The 19647-nt window shown below is 45.2% G+C and overlaps 1 protein-coding gene across 4 annotated transcripts; it reads right to left on the bottom strand.

Moving 5' to 3' along the window:
• Positions 1-2257: 2257 nt before the first annotated feature.
• LOC100114564 (mucin-5AC) lies at positions 2258-19539 on the bottom strand. 4 transcript variants are annotated; one of them, XM_031922404.2, is made up of 14 exons: positions 19084-19539; positions 15632-15785; positions 13532-15556; positions 13339-13450; positions 13034-13187; positions 12779-12950; positions 12664-12711; positions 11800-12577; positions 11009-11499; positions 9193-10846; positions 6477-8228; positions 6153-6393; positions 5874-6011; positions 2258-5414 (listed from the first exon to the last, which is right to left on the bottom strand). In XM_031922404.2, the coding sequence occupies exons 3-14, from the start codon at positions 15010-15012 to the stop codon at positions 4798-4800; spliced, it is 7638 nt and encodes a 2545-aa protein (XP_031778264.1). In that variant the 5' UTR covers positions 15013-15556; positions 15632-15785; positions 19084-19539; the 3' UTR covers positions 2258-4797. The 4 variants fall into 4 exon arrangements, with proteins under 4 accessions (XP_031778264.1, XP_032457348.1, XP_031778265.1 ...); XM_032601457.1 differs by lacking the exon at positions 15632-15785 and having other exon boundaries at positions 19084-19237; positions 19319-19539; XM_031922405.2 differs by lacking the exon at positions 15632-15785 and having other exon boundaries at positions 12779-12923.
• Positions 19540-19647: the final 108 nt, after the last annotated feature.

Here is a 19647-nt window from a genome sequence, read left to right as displayed (position 1 = left end):
GAGTTAAGGTTTGAATAGTAACATTACTTGGGTGTCTCCTATTGGGATAGCGTTCAGCATAAAGTCTGGCAGCTGCTGCATAATTATTTCGACTTTCTCCCAAAATCATGATCATCTTCACTTCATCCGGTCATGACTTTTTTATATAGGGACAAAGCTTCCTCTAGGAGGAAGCAAAATTATAAAAATTTATCAAAAAAGTCACAATTAAATGTATCCTTGTAGATTAGTACTTTGCACTCAACGAAGACTCATTTGAATTTGCTTCAAAGACTAATTCATTTCAGTTTTTTGACACTCTTGTACGAAATTCGATTTCTCATAGCTGCTTAGCATGTGCGAAATGCCTAATTTTCACACTAGTGCGCGAATCGTATAGTATACAACGGGTACAGAAAGACGAGTTTTGAAACTGCAGTCTTTATGTATAAGTTACATACGATATTTTATACCACGAGAGCTGAAATTTCACGCACGCTCATCTGCTAAGAACGTAGATGATCTCATACTCGTGTCAAAATAGTACATTACGATACGTGTGATTTAACTGAAGCATTTAAGTCAAGAGTATCGTATAAAATTTTATAGCACAGACTGCTAAAATCCGCGAGTCTCGCCTATTCGTGACTAAAGTAGTCCTTATTTGCACCGTGAGGTTAGCGCACGAGCGTAGCGAGTTAGCACTAATCTTTTGCGGTAATACATTATAATTAAAGATACAGAAAATGTTTCCAGTAGGATTTACTCAACCAAATCAGTTGAACTGTTGAACTGAGTTTATTTTACAAGAGAATCAGTATACAGTTATATAGGTATACTACCAATGTTAATTTACGCTCCCAACTTCTGGAAAAACGAGAGCTTTTAATTATGACTCTGAAAAAATGACAGGACCTAAGTAGTTGTCGGCACAATCTTTGCGCGGAAGTGAGCTGGAGAGCATTTATCAACAGACTCCCAGGGGAAAAGGATACTTAAGATATATACTTTAGGCGCTCGGAAGGAAAGCGTAGTTTAAAGTATCTTTTTCTCTATAGGATCCCATTGTCAATTTAACACGGTTTCTATATCTACTATGTAACTGGTGTGGAGGCCTTCTTTTTCGCGTAATCGGATGATTCGTTTGCCGGGCAAACGGCATTAAATGGCAGTCGCAGGGCTGGCAGGAGCCACCGGGTCCTCCTCGGACAGTATGAGCATGGCCACCGAAATGTCGTGGGCGTTCTCGATGCCGAATCTCCAATCATCGGCGCCACTCCTCTTTTCGTACCTTTTCATCACACCGGGGTGACTCTAGTAGACGTACTGTTTGCCCACGGCCATGGCACCGGCGTTGAAGATGGGTGTGCTCTCGATCCTTCTCTCGTCGCTACCGTCGAGCGCCGAGTTCCGGACGAGCTCCGCCGAGGGGCTCACCGTCCAGTAGTGCCTGTCCCCCTCGACGTCCAGGGCCATCGACTCGATTCTCGCGTACTGATGATTCGGTTTGTAAAACTCGGTAAAGTTGACCAAGACCACTCGGTCCGAGCCCTCGAGATTCGTTCGAATGATGACGTTATCGTAGGCTTTTTGCAGCAGGAACAGGTATCCTCGCTCTGGGTGCACTGCCGGATAGGTACTCCGGTAGATCGACTCGTTCGCCCGTACAGAATTTGGGCTCTCGCCGGCTGCACAGATGCCTTCAGATCGACGAGCCCGACGGCATGTTGAAAGAGGAAGTAGATGCGGCGGTTGAGCCAGTCGTAGGCGATGTCCTCGATTATTCCGAGGACCTGTCTGCTTTCCCAATCCAGTGTGTACACAACCTGCTGCTGCGAACGCTGCAATGATTAAAATCATTGCGACTTGTGAAAAACGTAGCTTCATTTTGCAGTCGATTCGATTATTCTTCTGCAGTTTTTGGCTGCGAAACTTCAATTTACGCAGCGTCTGAGGCCTGAATGAGCACGAGTGACGGAGATTGAGAGTTGAGTTGAGAGACCGCTTCATGACTCACTACATGTCCAATGTTATCTTTGAGAGCTGGAATTGATGTAGGTGAATTGATTGATGATATATATATATATATATATATATATATATATATATATCATCTATCAATTGGTTCTTTCGAGAGGCGCGTCTTTGATAGCGCGCCCTTAAAGAAAATCGCGTTTGGATTTTATACGCAAAATTATTGCATGACGATGGATCAAAACGGTTAAATCAGCACACGGATGGGTACGGTTGCTTCTTCAGTATAAATCAATACGCCCAATTGTAATTCATAAAAGTGTATCCGATTTATTAAATTTCATGTATGCCTAAATATTCAGCTCTTTACATAAAATGTATGCCGTAATTATAGGTGTATCAATATTATTGATGTCGGAGAATTTGTTAAATTTAATTCATATATAATATTATATATGTATGAATCAAATTATATTATACAATGTATATAAGTGATGTAACATGGCTATAGCTAGGCATATACATATAACAGCAAATTACGAATAAAAAAAAATTATGTGTTCTGGTGGTAAGTAGTACAATTCTCGACACGGATAAGGTAGTTAATGCGCGAGTTTATATAGAATATTTATATATGTATATATTTATACGTATTTATAATAAGTCATTATATTTATAGAGTAGTAGCTAAGGGTATTATCTACTTAAATATTTATATATACATAGAAAAAGAGAAAGGACGATTTTCTTGAGCTTTTGAATACATTTTAATTGTCTTTGAATTCGTTGACTTTTATGTATCATTTCCTTTCTTCAATACCTCCCCTCTTTCTCATACGCCGCTTAGAGATACACAAACACACTTACACACACACACACACACGCACGCACGCACACACACACACACATATATATATATATATGTATATTTTTATTTATTTATTTATTATGTATAACATGTACAGCGCGTCTCTAATTACAAGATGTAGCGTCAAACTTCTCTGCGCAGAGTACAGATGAATGGTACAAAGGACGAGAATTATCATTTTCGCATACTGGGCCTGTCCGGAAAAATTTGATCTTCCGCAGCTGTCGTCGACATCATCTTACATATAGAGTATATTTACAATTTGACTGTTGACGAAAGCCGGGTCCGACGCTCAAGAAAATATGCACACAATATTTATATTGTTTAGTAATTTCTACTTTAACGCATCTGCATGAGAAAGTTAGGCGAGACGATATACCCGTACAATGTACAAAAAATATCGTTGACCTCTTTTGTCGCTAATCGAGGGAAATACTGTCGTGGAAATACTGCCTTATCGAATTAGGGAGAACCTTGACAGTCTATAATAACCTTCCATTACTTCTCCTTTACTTTCTTTCTTCATTTGAACATTACATTTTCAATAAAAAGAACTCGCGAGTCTAAAGCTTTTCAAATACTCTTCATCCGACTTGAGAAAGAGACTTTTATCTAACTTTACTTACTCAAAAACGAACAATTAATTAAATATATTTTTAGGTATGTACAAATTTACAGATATTTTTTACTCTCTCAAAACATTACATATTATGTCAATTGTAGCCTAGCCTAATACCATCATTATGCTCCATGCACCATTAATGTCTTTATATTTTATCAGATCAAATCATTTATTAAGCAAGTGTTGTATTATTATAATTAACGAAATATTCGTGTGCAAAAGTAAAAAAATCAAGTGAAATCATATTTCACTGAAAATCGGTAATACCGTAATACGGAATTTGTACATCGATTTCTCATTTTTCCACTTCTGTCGCTCATTCAATGAAAAAGTGTCGACTTAAAACACTTAAGAAGTAAAAAGATAAATGACGCGTTAACGATGCTTTAACAATTACGATTACATAACTCACCGAGTACTTTGTTTTGTACTTGCGATTATTTTGAGCTGAAACGAAGCTCAATATAATATGACAAAATGATTTCTCTCACCCGGGCAGAGAACACTGCTTAACACCTATACAACTGCTATTTATAAAAAGTAAAAAAAAAATTAGAACAACAATTTCTTCTTGATATTTATATCAAGAAAATTGTAATGCTCAACGCAGATATCGAAAACCGCTTGGCAACTAATAGTAACAAATACAAAAATCAACCATTTTTTTTTTGAAGCACCAATGCTCGAATATTTTAAATAGAAATAATAAATCATAATTATTTATGTATTATTATGATTCCACGCTCTGCGTTATATTCTTATAAACCGCATTAAAATTGGTGATTTTGAAGCCTCTTTGAGGACAATTGTTTTACAAAGTGCAATCTTACGCACATTCATGTTTAACTCCACTGAAGCGAAGCTCTCTCGTCTTTAACGCGACAACTTTTACAGTTAATAATTTTGTAGTTTATGTTAAAATAATTTTGTACAGAAAAAACATAAAAAAAAAATTCTGGAAAATTTAGTTATGATTGCGAAAAAGATTATAGTCCACGATATTGAGCAACTCTAAATATGATAGCCTATATCAAGTGGTTGATTAAAAACAAATACCTTACTTTTTACCCTATTACGTTGCGAGAAAATGCATGTTGTTTATTTACAAGTGCTGCATCTGTGTATCATTTCACAGTTCTGCATTGAGAAAGTCTCGGTAGATCTTGTTATGTATTTTTTGTAACCTGTCATTGAGCATTTAACTAATCAAATAAGCTCTGGACGCACTTGTTGTATCAATTTGTTGTTGAGATTTAAACGAGATGAAATGAGAAGCGCGTTAAATAATAGGCCGAATGGACTGCTAACATTGGAGCACGTCAAAAGAAGATCAAGTAATAACAACAACAGCAAATTAAGACTTCGGAGTCGGATGACTATAGAAAACTCCGTGAGTAGTAGCCTGAGATGGATGGGGTGGCAAGGGATATGCGACGACAGGTTGAACCGCACTGACTCCGATTGGCGCTGGATTTGGACAGGAAGCCACTGTTGGAAAACGCGATACAGAAACAGTTGTACTAGCTGGTGGTGGCACAGGTGCAGGCGGAGGAACGGGCGGAGGCGGAGGTGGCACCGTCACTGCAACTGGAAATTGCGCTGGTGGATAAGGGTTGGAGCCTGGAGGCGCTTGTGGCATCGTGAACGGTTGATGCTGCTGTGAGTTGCTCGACACCGTTGCGGGCGGAGGTATCGTTGTTGGTGGCTTGCCGCAAATAGCCGGCGGTGGATAGTTGACGGGTCCAAGCGGAGGTGGTGGTATCGAATAGTTTGGATACTGCAATACTGGTGCTCCAGCATTTGACTTAACAGTTGAATATTGCGTATAATGCACTGAAGCAGAACCCGGTGGTGGAATGTAGGCCTGGGGTGGCAATTGCGCTGCGGGGTAAGCTGTGCTGCTGTTGACCACAGTGCTACCAACAGTCCCAGTAATACCTGCTGATTTTGTAAGTGCTTCGCCGCTCAAACCTGCAAAAATGATAACTCGTCTATTACATTTGATTTACATAAATTACATTACATAAATAGAAAATAATGATTTGAATGATTTAACTTTTAATTAAGAAAATACAAAGCAGATAACCACACGTTGATTATTTTGATAAAAATAAAGAAAAAAGTCGTTAAAACTAAAATACCTCAAACAAATCGATAATAAAAAAAATAAGCATATGTTTACGCGGAAACTAGTGGTATTTTAATTAAAGAAAAAAATTTTCTGATAATAAAAAGCTTCCCCTTTATCAGCGAAAATATTAATATTTATATTTAAGTAACTTTTTAACAGCGTAAATTATTTGAAAATATTTATTTTACGTGTTAGTTGCTTTTGAAATTTTCATTAATCACGTTAATTATAATAATCATAATTTTTTTTTAATATTAACCATTGATAAATAATCGTAATAATATAAGTTGTTTGTATACCTTGTTTGCGAGCCCTTTCCTCTTCGTCATCGTTCAAAAACAATCCAAATTCACGCTTCAGCCTTTCCGTGAGATTTTCTCTCTGTCTTTCAACTAATGTTGGTGCGGCTGACCAACCCATAACACCCTCTTCAGCAGCTGTTGAGACATTTTAATGTTACTGATCCAATTTAAAAAAATCTTTCAGATAAAAAAAATTATGACAAGTTCATATTGATTTTAATGTTACAGCAAAAAATCTTAAGCATTATTTCGCAGCATTATAGGCAAGTATGTTACCTTTCTTCTCGTCACCCTCAGTATTGGCGAACATGGGTAAAGTACTAAGACTAGGTATATCGAGAGGAGCCTTCGTCGCACTTTCGTCATCCGAGCTGAGGCTGGACGTACCACTGCTTGCACTATCAGAGCGACCCCGGCTGGCGCTCTTTCCTTCCGTTACTAAAGTATCCGCGTTCTCAGGCTCTGGTGGCGTACCTGTCGACTGTTGCTTGCGCTTACGATATTCTGATATAGAGAGCTAAAATAATATCATTCAAAACCATTTATATTTATCGAGTTTTATTAGAATCATCAAATTTAGTTTGCTGAAAGTAAATTCACCTTTCGTTTAATAGGAGGTGGGCCTTCCGCTTTTGCCGATGCTAGCGAAGTAATTTTATTTGGCACAACAGTTCTAGGATCCTTTAATCTTGGGTCTTTTACAGGTTCGGGAGGTGGAGGATCTAATTTCATTACTGTAGGATCTACTATATTCCTGTTGATTTGATCATTTGCTACAGGTGGTGGCAGCGTCACTACTAGACATACATCCACTGTTTCTTCTATTAAAGCCTGTTCCACTGGATTAGTTTCTAACGTCGCGTTAACCCTATTTTCTATGACATTTTTATTTACAGGTTCCGGGGTTGGCTCAGTTTCCGGCTCAATTTTAGCTTCCAATAACTCTCGCAAAGCCGTGGATAATATCTTTTTTTCTTGAACATCTTGAGCATCGTTCACAACTTCCATATCTAATGATGATTCGATAATTGAAGCCTCAATTTCCAACTTAGATTTTGGAGCTGGATTCGTGTCAACTTTTTTACGTATTCGTTCACTCAATGGTGGGATCGAGGGAAAAATCTTGGCTGGTTCTTCAAGGATACCTTCGGAGGGTAATTCCATTGAGTCAAGCTCCATCATGGATTCTTCAGGAGTAGGAATCATAGCTGTTGATTTGTATTCTTGCTTTTTAGCTTCGCTATCGTGGGATTGATCGATCTCTTTTAAGGTTGCTCCATTATCGAAGTTTCCTATGTGTTTTGAAATTGAATCCAACAATTCCACGCTCTTTAAGTGTGTTGATTCGGTTAGTATTTCCAGTTTCCCAGTCTTGGTTGAGGAAGTTTGTTGTTCTATTCTATCAAATTCACCTTTAACAGACGAAATTCTGTTTTTACACTCAAATTCCTTGAAAACTCTTTTTTCCGAATCTTCAGGATTTTCCCGTTTTTCGTTGAATTTTTCAAACAATTGGTCACAATCCCTGAAGTCTTCCATATCCCGATTTTCAGGCTCAGATTCTGAATCTTCTTTAGAGCTCTCCATAAGTCCTTCAATCCCATCCATACTTTTATCTCTTTCTAGATTAATATCGACTTTTTCTTTGTAATCATCGCCATCGTCACCAGTTATCTGTTTCATTTGAGCTTCTACATCCAACTCGTCAATCATATCATTATTTTCTTCATGTTTTACATGCACGAGATGAGGTTGGTCTTCGAAAGATTTATTCGCTTCGTTACAAATGTTAGTAAGAACTGCGATTCCACCACCAAATTCTAATCTCAATTCTGCTACTCGTTTTTTCAATTCAGCATCTGATTCCATTGTTGCAATTGGAGAGCTAAGTTCATCAGTCTCAATATCTTGCTCATTTTGATCCACTATTTCAACGGTACCTTTTTCAATTACCTCTTCAAATTTAATAGTTTTATATTCTACTTTAGATTGATCAGTTCCAGTATTACGAGGTTCATTTTTTATTGGTATCGGGACGCTAGACTCCGATTCACATTTAACTTTTACAATATCATTTTCAGGCTTTAAACTTCTTCTAGTATTATTTATAGAAGAATCTTCATCATCGGATTTTGATTCTTCTTTTATTTTTAATGCTAAAGGGCATTGTACTTCTTCTTTTATCACTACTGAATTCAGAGAAATTGGACTGTTTGTTTTACATTTCCCATCAACCTCATCCATCATAGAATATTTAAGTTTAATATCGTCCTTTATTTGATCCGAATCATATTCATTTTGCGATCCAAGGTCTTCTGTGCTGGGTGATGGCATATGCTCAACAAAATCATCCTGTAATAAAGTACAAAATATATTTCAAATTGCTTAGCCCCAGGCATATTAAAACGTAATAATTAGTGAAAAAGTGAATCAACGTTTGTTACAAAAACAATGTTAAGTGCAATGAAACAAATATTGATGTATAGGTTATGCATATCATGTATATGTGTATTAATTTGTTGAAAAGTGAAATATACATTTCATGCACAACATTTTTTAAAATGATATTATTTACTAAAGTCTTGAATGATTTAATATACCACGTATGAAGTAAATTTTTAACTGAAACGTTCGAAAGTTATTGCTGAACATGTTCGCTGCGAATTGAGTGAACCGTATGACTCAATATACTTTTTCTATTTTTTAAACTAAATTTTGGAATATTATTCTTCGTGTTGAATATTTTTTGCATTTCTACTTACATATGTGCACGATTACAAAAATTTTACCCTTATCACTTTGCTAATTAAGACAACAAATTATAAAAACAAATTGCAATTACATTTTTTAAGAATGAGTAGTATCTTCGTTGATAAAAGAGAAGAGTTTAAGAAAAATTTAAAAACCTTGGATTGTCATCTATAAAAGCTGTAACATAAACGAAAGCGTCAGATCATTTTGTAAAGATTGTGAATCTTAATTAAACGATGTGCTTAAAATTTTAGAACAAAAACTATTTATTAGGTACTATAATTTACTATATAATTAAGTCACCATAACGCATACTAATAATAGGAGAAATAATAAGCGTTTACGCAGCGAACGTGTTAAAAACCGTAAAGATGGGAGAAAACGTTAATATCATCAAATCTATAAGCTTGAATACATTTGCATACAAGGGCAGGCTTAGTGGAGTTTTCCCATGTATTTAATTTTAGCGTAAAAACAAATAAGGCTGTTTAAAAGTTGTCAAAAACAGAAGCAAGGTGTGTTGAAGTAGATAAATGAATCGACAGATAAACGATCGCTTGTATACCTCATTGATGGACGGCCGATGCGTGGGGCCGTGCTCTTGCTGCATCATAGTCGGTGTTGTGGGCGGCGTGTAGTTATCCGAGGAGAGGCTCTCTCGGGCGATCCTGCGCTTTTTGGGAGGAGCAAGCATTTCGCTCGGCGGACTGTCAGGTCGACTACTGCTGTTGGGCGAGTCACACTCTTCGGAAATGGCTTGCCGCAGCCAACGTTTTTTTGCTGAGCCTGTCGATAGAATAGGCGTTGGAGTAGCAGCGGCTTGTCTAGCTGTTGCCCGCTGTGGCGGCGAATCGCAGATTCCTGCCACTGAATGAGCCGCCTGTACGAGAGTGGCTAAGCCTTTAGCGGCGTAATTCTGCGACAAGAATTCAGCGGATGAATGCTCGGCAAACTCCGAACCGGCTCGCGCCTCAGAGTTTTGGCCTTGCGGCTCGGGCGCCTCCTTCAGCCACTCATTCATCAGCAGTTTCTTTGTTTTCGGGAACTTGAATCCTGGCGCCAAAGGTCCCACTGCTGCTGCTACTAGTAAGCAGGCTGAGGACAACGGAGTCGACGGTGTAGAGCTCTGGGAGCTGCTGCTGGCACCGCTATCGCCACTCGGACTTTTAACTGGCGTTGGTTGTTGCGGTTGGTGCTGTTGAGGCGGTGAGTTTGAACCAAGTGTGTTCGAATTGGCCAAAGCTAGCAGAAGACCTGCAGCTGAGGGGATGCCTGTCTGAGAGCCGGCAGAATTTACGGCCATGCCGTTGTTGCTCTCTTTACCACCATGCACGCGTAGCGAGTATGAGCAATTCTGACTGGCAAGAGGTGGTGGTGATTGCATAGAATTACTTTCATCACCAGAAGTCAAGTCGGACTCTGCTGAATTGAGTCGTGTCCGGCGCGTTCCGTGAGATTGCGAACCGCTGGTGGACCTAGTCCGACCCTTTCTGCGCTTTCGACGTGGTCCTTTGTCCGAAGACTGATGTTGATCACGTTGTCTAGATTTAGATGTGGAATGTGCGGCACCGTCATCGTTGTCGCTGTGTGCACCTCCTGATTCTTTGCGCTGAGCGTTGCGGGCTTGTACTTCTTGCTTACGTTGCTCAGCTTTTTCCAAGCGCTCGAACGCCTTCATAATTGCCTCCATTTTGCGCTCCTCTCGCGTCATTTTCTTTTTGTCTTTCTTAGGTTCGGTATTTATTATTTGCGTCGTCGTTGAAGGAACATGCGCCGTCGGTATTGATCTGCTGCTGGACGTTTGGCTTGGTGTTGTAGATGAAGGTTGAGATGGTGGTGTCGACACTGTTGCCGCTACTGCTGTTGCTTGTGACGATGATGATGATGCTGCTGCCACCACTTCTGCAGATTGTGGTTGCTCTTCTCTTACAGCCTGCCGAGCTGTTATAGGAGAACTGCTAGAACCAGTATTTTTGTCGTTGTTGCTAATACTGCTGATAATACTACTACCAGCACTTCCGATTTCTTTGACTGTTACGTTGGTGTTTATAGTCACGGTCTTTTTGGGCGCTACCTGAGTTAGCGTAGCTGCCGCAACAACTGTAGTCGTATGAGTCGTTGTGGGATTAGTTGATGATGAAGTTGTAGCCGACGTTGAACTGTCATTAGCGTCTTCACTCACCGTGTTTCTTCTACCTCGTCGCCTTCTCTCTCGTCCACTGTACAAAAGAAATGTGTATATATATATATATATGTTAGTGTATTTCTTTTTTACAGCTTGTTCTACTTTATCACAAGTATTATATTCAGTATAGTTTATCTAATCCTAAAAATAAAATCATACAACATTTGTTGCAAATAATGCATAATAATGAACTTACTCGGCATTTTCAGCAAGAGGACCGTTGTTTCCTTTTTTATTAGTAGGTGTAGACATGGGAATCAAAGAGGCTATTTGACAGTCTTTCGGATTATTGCAGGCGCACATTATCGGTATGCCTGAGTTGTTGGAATTAGGCGACAGCATGAGATCGTGTTGATCATGTTTAATTGTAATTTCAGCATTTTTCTCTATGGCGACATTCGTCACGATATAAAGATGGAGTGTTCCCTTCTCGATGCAATGTTTAACCTCTGCGTTAGGTTTGCAACTGCGACGAACGAAGCGCGCGTCGTTGCCATAAGTTCGTGTATCGACACAGACCTCCGTACCGTCGCGTGGAAGTCGGTAGAAAAAGACGAATGGACCAGGTCGTTGCGTGTGCTGACGTCCCTGCGGATGAGATGGCCTATGTTGCGTACTTAGCATATATTTTCCACGAAGTTCAACCACAGGTGTGTTTGGTGGTAAATACATTGTAGCTACCAGGAACTAAAATCAAATGTGTGTTAGAATTATTTTCAGAATTTGAACCTTCTCAAGTTTAAAATAATTTATTGAATTTTTCCCGAACGAATATGAACGACTGGTATGTTTCTTATAATAAATTTATAATACAAAATTAGCACGATCAACTGTTATAAATCGATAACAACATAATTTCTTGTTTCTTATGTATTCCAATTGATGTTATCAATCGTGGCTTTTTGCATGCGGTTTTATTTTTGCGAAATTAAAGTAATGCTACTATTTGTCAAATTGTGTATTTCTAAATACATTGGTAGTGCTTACTCGAAGGCTGTTGCTTTGCACATTTAGGCGACACTTGCCCGTGGCCGCAGTACCGATATTACTTTGTCGTAAATCATTGTGCGTTCCGTTGACTTTAATACTCGATATCCTCGCTCTTAGTTCAGGACTGTAATGATTAGTGACTGCCTCTTCATATCTTTCAATCCATTGCCGTAACGGAGCCATATTAGAACCCCAAGAGTCCAGCGTTTCATCTTCTTTGTCTTCTAGACTTGTTCGCCTTTTGGTCTTTCTTTTGCCGGGTCCTCCTCCTCGCTGCTGTTTCGTTGCCTGGGTTGCTTGCGTTGTAGTGGTTGCCGTCGCCATAGCTGTCGTCGTCGTCGTCGTCGTCGTCGCCGCCGTCGTCGCCGTCATCGTTGTAACTGTCGACTCTTTTTTAGTTCGAGCCGTACTCGTTTGTCGTGGATGTGTATCTCGCCTCTGCCTTTTGGCAACATTATTGTTGTTGTTATTGTTGTTATTATTTAGGCGGCGCACCTGAGGTGGAGGATCGGATTTTCTTCGAAGAGCAGTTTGCTGCTGCTGTTGCGAAGCTTTTCTATTCTTAGCGGGAGTGTTATGGGCGACGTCAGTATCGGCTGAACTTGTCGACGAACTGTCCGATGTCGTGTCAGAGTTCAATAGTTCCTCTCGTTTACGCATTTGCAAAGCACGTGCACGTGCTCGGTCCACTCGACGAGGTCTGCATACTTCGCACAAGTATTCGTCAGGAATGTTGGCTCGATCAATGCCCATACAGTCTACGTGTTGCCATACTCTGCAAATCAAAGAGGTGTTTGTAATTCCTCATCTTTATTTACTATTTATTTGACGAACGTACAATTTTTTGGTCTAGATACTTACAGACATCGATCGCAGCAGATCATGTAACCATCGTCATGCTCGAAATCACTGCAGAGAATCCAGAATCGTTAAAACGAGCTAATTTCTAGTATCATTGCAAGGTTGAGAAACTTACCATATGCAACGGGTAACGCTATCTTCATCATCGCCTTCGCCCTCCGGTGCGGTCTCAGTTTCTTCACCCTCTGGTTCAACTTCTCGTCCAGCCTCGCTGCTTATAGCACTACCAGCATCATCCTCTACCGTCGTTTTACTTACGGCTGGAATGCACAAAGAATCGCCAAGTTCTACAATCAGCGTTTTGATATGTTCAAGTCATTCAGAAAAAACCTTTATTCATCATTTCTTTTCTTTTTTTTTTATGTCTTACCTTGGTTGAAAATATAAGAGTGTTGAGTAGTTATGCATGAGTTTCCAGCTCCATTGACAGGCTGTTGTTTTGGGTGCGGAGGAGGTGATAGTGGCGGTGGTGTCCGCGGGGGTGGAGCACCATAGTTGTGATCTTGGAGAACAAACTGGAGACACTACAATCACACGAGGAAAATTTTCAAACCAGACATGCAGGCGCGTTTGTAAATTCAGCAAAAAATGCAAATGAACGGAAGAGATTCATGCAGAACGAAATAAGAATAGAGAAATATTATTGAGTAAAACGTAAAACTTGTTTTTAGCTACCTCGTATGGAAGCGGCAACCTTCGTTGTGGTGACTGAGGAATCTGAGATGACGATGCCAAAGTTGGAGTTATAACTTCATTCTCTTGCTTGAGCTCCGTTTTAATTTCGATTCTGTAATAGAAATGTTCATCGGAGTTATTAAAGAATAATTCAAATGGTTGAAATCATCATTAATAACAAATATTGACTCACTTGAGTTCATTGTCTTTACGTGAATCGGCAACATTAACGGACATCAAAGTTTTAATTTGACCGGGTTGTGGCCTGATAGTCGTATTATACTGAGCGACAGGCGTGGTCACAATGATTTGTTTTTGTTGTTTCACAGGCTGTGGCTGGATTTTCAATGGTTGGCCGGCAACTTTGTGAATTGAAGTAGCTGCTGAAGCGCCAGCGTTCCCACCCGGCTGCTGGGGTAATATCGTCTTGACGCCACTCTTTTGCTGCGTAGAGCTGGTCATCGGTGCGTTCACCGGTGCCGTCGTAGCAAGATTAGCGTTGGTCTTCATAGTACTCAGATTTGTGTTGAGAGAGGTTTTGATGCTCGCGTTCTTCGCCGCATGATTTTTCTGGCTGGGCTTTTGAGGCGCGATTGTCTTGATGCAACCTGGTTGTTTCGGGGTGTTTTGAGGGCCCACGACGACATGCTGGTGCTGTATTTGCGTTTGGATCGGCTGTGGTTGCTGTTGCTGCTGCTGCTGAGCCATCGCCAGATTCTGAGCCATAATTTGATTTCGCTGCACGGTCTGCTGAATGACAGTTTGCTGGGGTTGCTGGTTTGCCGCTTTCGTGGCTGTACTCGTGGCTTTCGACGGGGTGTTTTTAGCGTTTCCAGATGTCGAGCTCTTGTTTTGCGCGGCAATTTTGAGCAGCACCTGTTGCTGCTGCTGCAGCTTGGCACTGGACAGCTGCTGTTGCTGCAACTTGGCTATGTGCTGTTGCGCCTTGGCCAGCTGTTGCTGGCTCTTTGTAGCAACAGCAACGGCAGCGGTTGCAGGAGTTGCCGACTGCGGCTTGGCAATGACTTGCTGGGATTTGGCGTTGATCAGTTGCTGAGCCCTCCCGATGACCGCGCTCTGACTCCTCTGGATCTGCTGAGGTGCGCTAGTCTGTTGCTGCGGCTGTTGCTGTTGCTGCTGCTTGCCAGCGGCGACGAGGTTCGAGCTGGCCGGAAGCTTTGCCATGTTGGGGATGTTGGGCAAACTGCTGCTTTTGAGTACGTTAGCGTTGGCCATGGCCTTCTGCTGCTTCTGTTGCTTTTGCTGCATCTGCTTGAAGGTCTGCTGCAGGTGGTTCTGGGAGGCAGGCGCAGGCGCAGCAGACGACGTGGTCGCCGTCGCAGCGGCGGCCTGCTGCAGCGCTTTATGCGGGCCGCCTTTCTGCTGGATCTTGTGGTTGAAGAGGTTCTGCTGCTGCTGGGAGACGATCTTCTGGCCGGCGAAGGCCTGCTTGCTAGTGAGCTGATTGAGCCCGGCTACCTGGGCTTTGCTCAGCGTGTGTATCCGCGGCATCGGCGAGCCCGGCGACTGTTGCGGTGGCTGCTGCTGCTTGCTCGCCGCGAGGCCGGCGGCCTGCTTGGCTCCGATGCGCCTCAGCGGGGCGGGCTTCGGCTGCGGCTGGGACTTGGCCTGGAGCTCGGCCTCGCGACTGGCCGCCTCGGCGAGTACCTGCATCTTGGGAGCCGCTGACAGGGGGTAGATGCTAGCCGGAGCTTTGACCCGGTAGCTGTTGTACGCGCTGGGGATGGGCGAGAGGTGGGCTAGGCTCTGCTGGCTGACGCTCTTGGGAGCGGACGGCTTGCCGCTGCCGGCCAGGGGCCTGAGGGTCGCGAGCTCCTGGGAGACCTGCTGGCGCAGCAGCTTGACGCTCGCGGCCTCGCCCTCGGGACTGGCCGCTGCGGGCTCGAGGCTGGCCGGCGGGGGCTCATGTTCGGGACCCGGGGAAACCTGGTCCACAGCAGCTGACTTGCAGCCGCCGCCGCCGCCGCTACCGCCGCCGCCAGCCCCGGATAACTTGATGACCGACGGGGTCGACGTCTTGAAGGCCTTGCGTGCTCGCCGCGCCGGGTGAGCGGACAGCTTGGCGGCTAGCTCTGTCTCGTTGCTTTCGGAGGCTGGACTGGCTCTGCTGGGTCAGCGCTGCGCTGCGGCTGCGGCTTGCGGCTCCTTCCTCTCCGAGGACGGCGGCGACTATTTGAGGCTCCGATGTCGTCGATTGCTGAAATGAGAAGCGGCGCGGGTTAGGGTCGGCAGTAGAGAAGCTTGTGTCCGCGGCGGATCAGTTGGAACGGACTTTCTGGCGGGCGGTCGGCGGTGCAGCGGGGGCCGTACCGCGTCCTCGGCTTCCCGGAATATCTGCGAGATCGGCTCGCAGCTCGCAGCTTGCAACTCGCATCCTCGCGCAGCGGGGGCATCGGTCTCGGTTACCGCTCGCCAATGGGATCGACCTGGGAAGAGAGAGTACGGGCCCGAGCATGAGAGATTGGCCTCCGTCGTCGCGCGGGCAGCCGCCCTACTTGGCGTACCTCGACCCTTCGCGCCATTGATTCGATTCGAGCTGCACAGTGCAGCGCCAGCCGCCAGCGGCTGAACCGAAATAAGCGCGCGCTCGCGGAGGGCACGAGTGCGCCAGCTAGGTTGTGCATCAGCAGGGCGATAAAACGACGCGCGGCGGCCGAGTATCGCGCATCGCTGCGAGAGAGTCGACTTGCTCCGCACGGCTAGTACGCGGTACCTATACGTCGCTCTAGCGCTCTATTCTCCCAACCGTCCTCCTTTTCTGCCTTCTCCGCCTCCCCCCGCGGATCCGAGTTCTGAAGCATTTATTTCGCACCACTCTAGCACGCCCGCTCTCCCTCCCCCCTTCTCCCTCTGATCGCTCTCTCTCTCTCTCTCTCTCTCTCTCTCTCTCTCTCTCTCTCTCGCGCGCGCGCGCGCAGAAGAGAGCCCTTCCGACTCCGTTCGAGAACCGGCGCGATGAAGCGGCTCGCGGAATGCCGATCGCCGGCGCTGCATACTAGAGAGAGAGTGAGAGAGACTCGACGTCCGCCGGAGCGGATAAGCAGCGCGCGCCATTGAGTCCAAGGTTAGAATGCGCGAAATCGCAACAGCGCCGCCGCTCTTTCTCTCTCTCCCTCTTTCATACGGGAGCTACGGTGCACACACATTTTCTGCAGCAGAAGTGCGGTAACTTTTACTACTAATTGCGCAGCGAGCGCTGGGCGCGTAGGGGGATTTCACCCGAATGAATTCTTCTCAAGCGCGGGCGTTATTGTGGTGCGGCACAGTGGCTTTCGAGAGCGCGCTCGACGATGGAAAATTTACCCGCATGCATCAATATTCAACGAGGATAATGATTATCATAATGCAAAAACGAGAGGAGGAAAAAGAATAGACGCACGAGCGGTCGACGATTCCGCGCGCGACTCCGAAGAGAAGCGTATATATGTTTAGCCGCGCAGAAAAAGCCGTGTAGGCTGAAACGACGGCAAGAATAATAGCAATGGCTGCGGGTACATGAGGTGTCCGTACGTAGGTATGTAGGGTCATCCGTGACGGCGCGTCGCTCTGACGTCAAGGCCGCGCGCGCCAATGGGGATTGGGAACGACCGACGAACTGCTAGCGACTTCGCGAGGGTAGCTAGCTATAGCGTTCGCTCGCTCGCTCTCCCTCTTCCCCGCCCCCACACACACGGCCGTACCGTGCAGGCTGCTTATACCTATTGATCTCGCGTGCGCTCTTTTCGCGAGCCTTCGGAGTCTGCCGGTTGCGCGCGGTCGACGAACGATAAGCTGTTTACCGAAGCCCCGCGCACGGGCATAAGCGCAGCTATAGATGCGGCGAGGGCCGAGCACTTGTTGCTGCCGCTGCGGTCGCGATCACAATCGCATGGGATCAATGGGATGACCCGCGGCCCGCGATCTTCCCTTTGATCGACGTGGGCATGGCAAAAATACATCGGCGAGAGAACTCCGAGTCGTATTGTCGAGACTGGGAAAAATCGATGCTTTTGAGCTGCGCCTACACACACACACACACACGCACAGAGGAGAGCTGATTGAACACGCGAGTGTATACAGGCGCGCCTGCGCTGGATCAGCTGTGTGTCCGGTGTCGTCGCGACGAGCGCGCAAGTACAAGCATTATAGAGTATATAGAGTTCGCGATGAGGGACTGAGAGAGAGAGAGAGAGAGAGAGAGTAGGAGGCCGGAGGAGAGAAATAGAAATGTAGAATAGACACGAATGTGTACAGGGAGGAGCCGGGGGCGGAGGGTGAGCTGGTGGCACAGAAGAGAACCAAGCCAGCCGGGCGCTGCGGGGGCGGAGAGACGCACGGGGGGCAGCGACACTACGAACTACTCGAACCAAGATGGCCGACGGCCTCCTAGCGCCGCCTGGCTGCGCATTTTTATACCACACACACACACACACACACACACCATCTCTTTCTCTCTCTCTCTCTCTCTCTGCCCCCTCACCCAGAGCCGAGCACTGACACGAGCCCGAGCTTCGCCGAGACGACGTAATACGTTGTACCGCCGATGCACACAGACTGGCCCAGCGCCGCGCGAGGTTATATGGTCTGCAGCCTATGCAGCCCAGCTGAGAGCACTATATCCGCTCGTTCACTGCGACCCATTACAAAAATTAACCTAGCTTGCGGCGCTGGCTGTGCTTCTTTCCTCTCTTCTCCTCTCTCCCTCTGTCTGCTGGTCATCCTGTATTGACAATTCTACGCAACCTTCTTGTGACTCCCAGGATGCAAAGTTGACCAAGCACTGCTTGCTGGATAGTTTGGACCCTGCAGTGACAGGAGGTGTGCACCCGCCGCAATTCCAATGAGTCCCACTGCTCCAACCAGGGCTCTCTGATACTCCACAAGCCTGTCGACCATCACTCCATTCACAAAGATTCTCAGCTGCACGTTTGTTGCATTCCCACTACTCCATGCTGAGTAGATTTACTTTTTGCTCCGAGTTCAGCAGCCTCCAGTCAATCAGCTTCCAACACTCTATCCTGTCTTGATTAGCAGCCTCGAACCAGTTGTTGCAGTCACAGTCGATAGTTTGTCAAAACAAAATGTCCAGCTGTCTCAACGACCTGAGCCTCCAAATACAAAGTCTGTACCAGATTTCTGCTGCAGCAGTCAAACAGAGGCATTTGAAAGAGTCTACAAAATCAGACCAACCTAAAAGCTGCCGTTGTGGATTATGAAAAAATGTACATATTCCAGAACAATCAGTTGCAGTGTGAGTGAGTGAGTGAGTGAGTGAGAGAGAGAGAGAGAGAGAGAATGGAAGAGAGAGTAGACAGATGTGGGAGTCACTGAATCGAACAACAAATGGGAGAATTAGAGACAGAGGACGAGGGAACTCGTGCCCCGAGACAGGAAGAGAACTCGCCGACGACGACGAGCTCGCAGCCTCCCCGCGACGGGGAGGCGCAACTCGGGACGCCCAAGAGCTTGGTTATGTTGTAGGCGGCAAGGAGGGAAAAATCGCGATTATCGCGAATGTCGCGACGGCGTCGAGAAGCGGACGGTTGTCGGGGGCCAAGAGGAGCGCGGGCGGACGTGGTGAGGCGGTCCCGGGAGCACTGGGCCGCGGGGAGGGGGGAGGCGGGCGCGGATTCCCGAGCTGGAGCGGAGGGCCCGAGCTCCAGGAAGTGGCGTCGTCGAGGCGGTCTCGCGCGCCGCGACTCCAGCTCGAGCGAGCCTCGGAAGCCAGGCTAAAGCGTCTCTTACCTCAATATGACAGAAATACAGAAGCTCTGGGAGAACTCGGATGTAAACACAAGCATGATTTCGTCCGCGTGACAGCAGGGCAGCTCGAATAACTGGCACGATGAGAGTCGTTACATCGCGAGAGGCCTTGCACCGGTCTCTCTCTGCGAATCACCTTATTAAATAGCGTAATAAACACGAGAATCCGCGAACTCTTTGAAAAACATCCATCGGAGAGTTAAGATGGCAGCCATACTTCTCGACAAAACAAAGGTTCACGTCCACGGACTCCCAAGCAACGCGAGCGAGCCACCAGTCGAGTCGATTTCCGGCGCTGTCGGCGGCCCGCCGAATTCGAATGGCCTTTTTCAACCGGCCGATTACTCGCGATCGCTTGGCCAAACCGCGGGTCTCGTCATTGCCCGATTCTTGTCCACTAGCCACTTGACCAGGCTCAACCGTTTCCTCGTGAATTTTCATATCGATTGTTCGTGTTTCGTCGAAAAAACAAATCAGCTTGGTCGCGAGTAGGATACGCGGCTGCGGCGCTAGACGTCGCGATGTTCGTTTTCGACTCGCGCTGGC

Source organism: Nasonia vitripennis (genome assembly GCF_009193385.2).
Source record: "Nasonia vitripennis strain AsymCx chromosome 1 unlocalized genomic scaffold, Nvit_psr_1.1 chr1_random0015, whole genome shotgun sequence".
NCBI classification, from domain to species: Eukaryota; Metazoa; Arthropoda; class Insecta; order Hymenoptera; family Pteromalidae; genus Nasonia; species Nasonia vitripennis.
Note: the sequence above shows the minus strand (reverse complement) of the source record. Positions and strands in the feature narration are given on the sequence as shown.